We start from the raw sequence: 3,030 nt of genomic DNA on the forward strand, positions 1-3,030 counted from the left end.
ACTTTATTAAAGTATTATTAAATTACTGGAGCATATTTTAGAATTGTGTTTTAGGATTAAAGGATTAAAATACACCTTTACTTTTAAAAGTTAGTATTGAGGACTCTCATGGACTAAACTGAGATCTTAGTAAAAGAATTGTAGTGTTGCAGCAGGTTTACAGTTTTGATGGATTACCTGCCCTTTCACCTGAGCATTTTACACTATTTAAAACTCGTGTAAAGTGTGCAGTATTTTATAAAGTTTTTGCCAGTCATTGCTTATTCAGATGAAAACACATGTGTGTATTCACACCTACGAAATGTCAGAGGGAGCAGAGCAATCCCTGTAAGTGCTGGCCATGGTCCTTCTTCCACTGGAAGAGGCAGGAGCCATCTCTGAGGTGACGTTTCCTGTCCAGCCCACCTCCCCACCCACCAGACCAGCCTGATGGGGAGACCGGCAGCATAGACTGGTGACGGCTTTTTCAGAAAAAGACCCACTACAGCAGCAGCAGTGGGTGACCCTGTTTTATTAGCAGGACAGAGAAGTTTTCAGATCTTCAGGACGACGTAGATGGATAGGTGAACTATTTCATCTTTGCCCTTTGTTAAGCCAGTGTTTGGGTTTACTTAAGCATAAGGACAGTGAATCAATAATGGTCACACAGTGGAAAGTCCTACAGTGTTGGTCCAAGTTTTAGTAGTGACTAATCTCAACAATGCCACAGAGAATGGTCATATGCTTAATAGCAACAATTCAGGTTAGCAGAGGATGGTCTCAGTAAAAATGTATCAGCCCTAAAAGGACTCCATGCTTGGGGCCTGTCTGCCACATGTTTTCATTTTCCATGTGTTACTTAAGGACATCTGTGTTGCCATGTATGCCACAAAGCTGCAGTCAGCACAGGATGTAGAAAGGCAGATGAAACATAACACCATTCAGGGTATGATTCCTGATGCCTTCACTGCATGAACATTCTCTCATTAGGTGGTTATCATTACCACTGAAAGTCAGACATTAAACGTAATGTTAAACGTAGCTGTTTCAGCAGATAAAGGTTGGGAAGGTTCAACTTCTTCATTTAGATAACCTCTATCTGTTTCCCTCAATTCTAGAAAGCATCACCATCACCCCACAGGATTCCCGCTGGGTGGGTGCATGGTGGCTTGGTTTTTTAATAAGTGGAGTAACCAGCTTCCTAGCTGCCATTCCATTTTGCTTCCTGCCAAGAAGTCTGAAAAAGCCAGAGAAAGCCAATAATGACAAAAGTTCATATGGTCTCTTGGAAAACATAGGAGCCATGAAGAATACACTTTCTCCTGCAAAACCTAAGCCAAGGAAGTGGTCCGTAATACTGAAAGGCAAGTGTTTCACATGTCGCATAGATGCGAAAAGCAACAGGCACAATGTACAGGAAATGTAACAATGTACAGGGAATGTAACAGTTCCGCAAAACATTTTGCCTCCCGCACTTCAGTTAGCTGTCCCCAGGAAAGGAGGAGTCCTCTAAAGATTACTAGAAGTTGAAGAGTTTGTTCAATGTGTCATCACTGAGTGGCACCTACCTCTAAAATTTAGTTATAGAAAAAATTTGAGCACTGGGAAAATTGTTTCTGTATCAGGACTTAAAGAAAATATTAGAAGGCTTCTTTTGTACTATGGAAAGACCAATTGTTCATCTGGTGATTACACAGCTCATGGAGACTCTGGAGCACACTGCTGCCTGAGGGAAAAATATGAGACTTGAATATCAGCTCTGGTGATGCAGTCCTTAGGCTAAGAAAGGGGTGGAAAGGGGGTGGAAAGAGAGAGCTTTGCATCGTTACTCAATTTGCATCAATTCTCCTGTCTTTGTTCAGATCACGGTGGAAGGCATTGGGCATGTCCACAATGAGAGCTCTCATTTCACCTTGAATCTATGATAATATACACACAAGCCTGAAGAAGTCTTTGCTGTGTGGAGCCCTTTACTCTTCATGTGCAGATCTCACTAGAGCCTCCAGGCCTTAAGCCATATTTCTGCCTTCTTTTAGGATTCTCTTCCTGTGCCTCAACCTCTGGAATTTTTCAAGAACATGATTTTTCTTTCAGATACTTGCATGCAAATTAAGATCATTATTACTTGCAATAGGAGACCTGAGAGAAGGATTTTACCCTAAGTTTTGTAGATTACTGACCAGTAATAATGCCATGAATCTTTCAAAGCCAACTTATATATCCCTTTCTTTCAGATTTCTATACCTCCTTGAAAAAAGTATTGGGTAATCAAATGTACTTTACACTTTTGTGTTGCTCACTGTTACAATTCAATAGCTTTGTTGGTTTCTTGACTTACAAACCAAAGTACATGGAACAACAATACGGACAATCTACATCTAAATCTAACTTTCTAATAGGTGAGTTACACTGTGCAATGACTGCTTTTGCTATAAGCATTTTATGGGGGTAAGTTCTGGCTTTTTCTGAGACTGAATTCCTTGCAAAACAGACTGGTGTAAATGGCAGTCTCTCCTGAATTTTAATTATATAAAGGCAGCATACAATCCACATTTTTGGTGTCTATGGGACCAGAATAAATCATTAGATTAGATTAGATTAAGCAAGGGCACCCTAAGTATGTGATGAATGTGGTGTGGGTGTTTTAATTGCTGCAACATCTGAAAAGTGCCTTGCAATGGAAGTGGGTTTTGAGGGTTAGGCACTTCAAAAATAGCATATGCAACCCAGGGATTAGGCTGAGCACAAAGCCACCTCGAGTCATCATGATAGAACATAAAGCAGATGCAGACATCAACCTGAGAACAAACTTTGGCTCTTAAGCCTATTGTCTCTCTTTTATTTTTACATTCCCCTTCTATGACCTCTTTCAGGATTGACATCCTTACCTCCTGTAGGCATTGGGATTTTCCTAGGAGGGCTCATAATGAAAAAGTACAAAATGGGCATCATTGGAGCTACCAAGTTTGCATTTACTATGTCATTTGTGGCCTATGTCATTGCTCTCTCGCACTTTTTTGTTGGCTGTGAGAACCATATGGTAGCAGGAAT

At 40.7% G+C, this 3,030-nt stretch overlaps 1 protein-coding gene across 1 annotated transcript in view; it reads left to right on the top strand.

Moving 5' to 3' along the window:
* Positions 1-1,097: 1,097 nt before the first annotated feature.
* LOC104497326 (solute carrier organic anion transporter family member 1C1-like) overlaps positions 1,098-3,030 on the top strand; it is a gene marked incomplete at its 5' end in the record, with an annotated part of 9,307 nt that continues 7,374 nt past the window's right edge. The window contains 3 exons of the mRNA XM_010140565.1: positions 1,098-1,343; positions 2,214-2,378; positions 2,853-3,024. Of these exons, the coding sequence (XP_010138867.1) occupies positions 1,098-1,343; positions 2,214-2,378; positions 2,853-3,024 (583 nt within the window). The remainder of the gene's footprint in view (positions 1,344-2,213; positions 2,379-2,852; positions 3,025-3,030) is intronic.

The sequence above is a fragment of the Buceros rhinoceros genome, unplaced genomic scaffold, assembly GCF_000710305.1.
Source record: "Buceros rhinoceros silvestris isolate BGI_N320 unplaced genomic scaffold, ASM71030v1 scaffold6627, whole genome shotgun sequence".
Classification (NCBI taxonomy): domain Eukaryota; kingdom Metazoa; phylum Chordata; class Aves; order Bucerotiformes; family Bucerotidae; genus Buceros; species Buceros rhinoceros.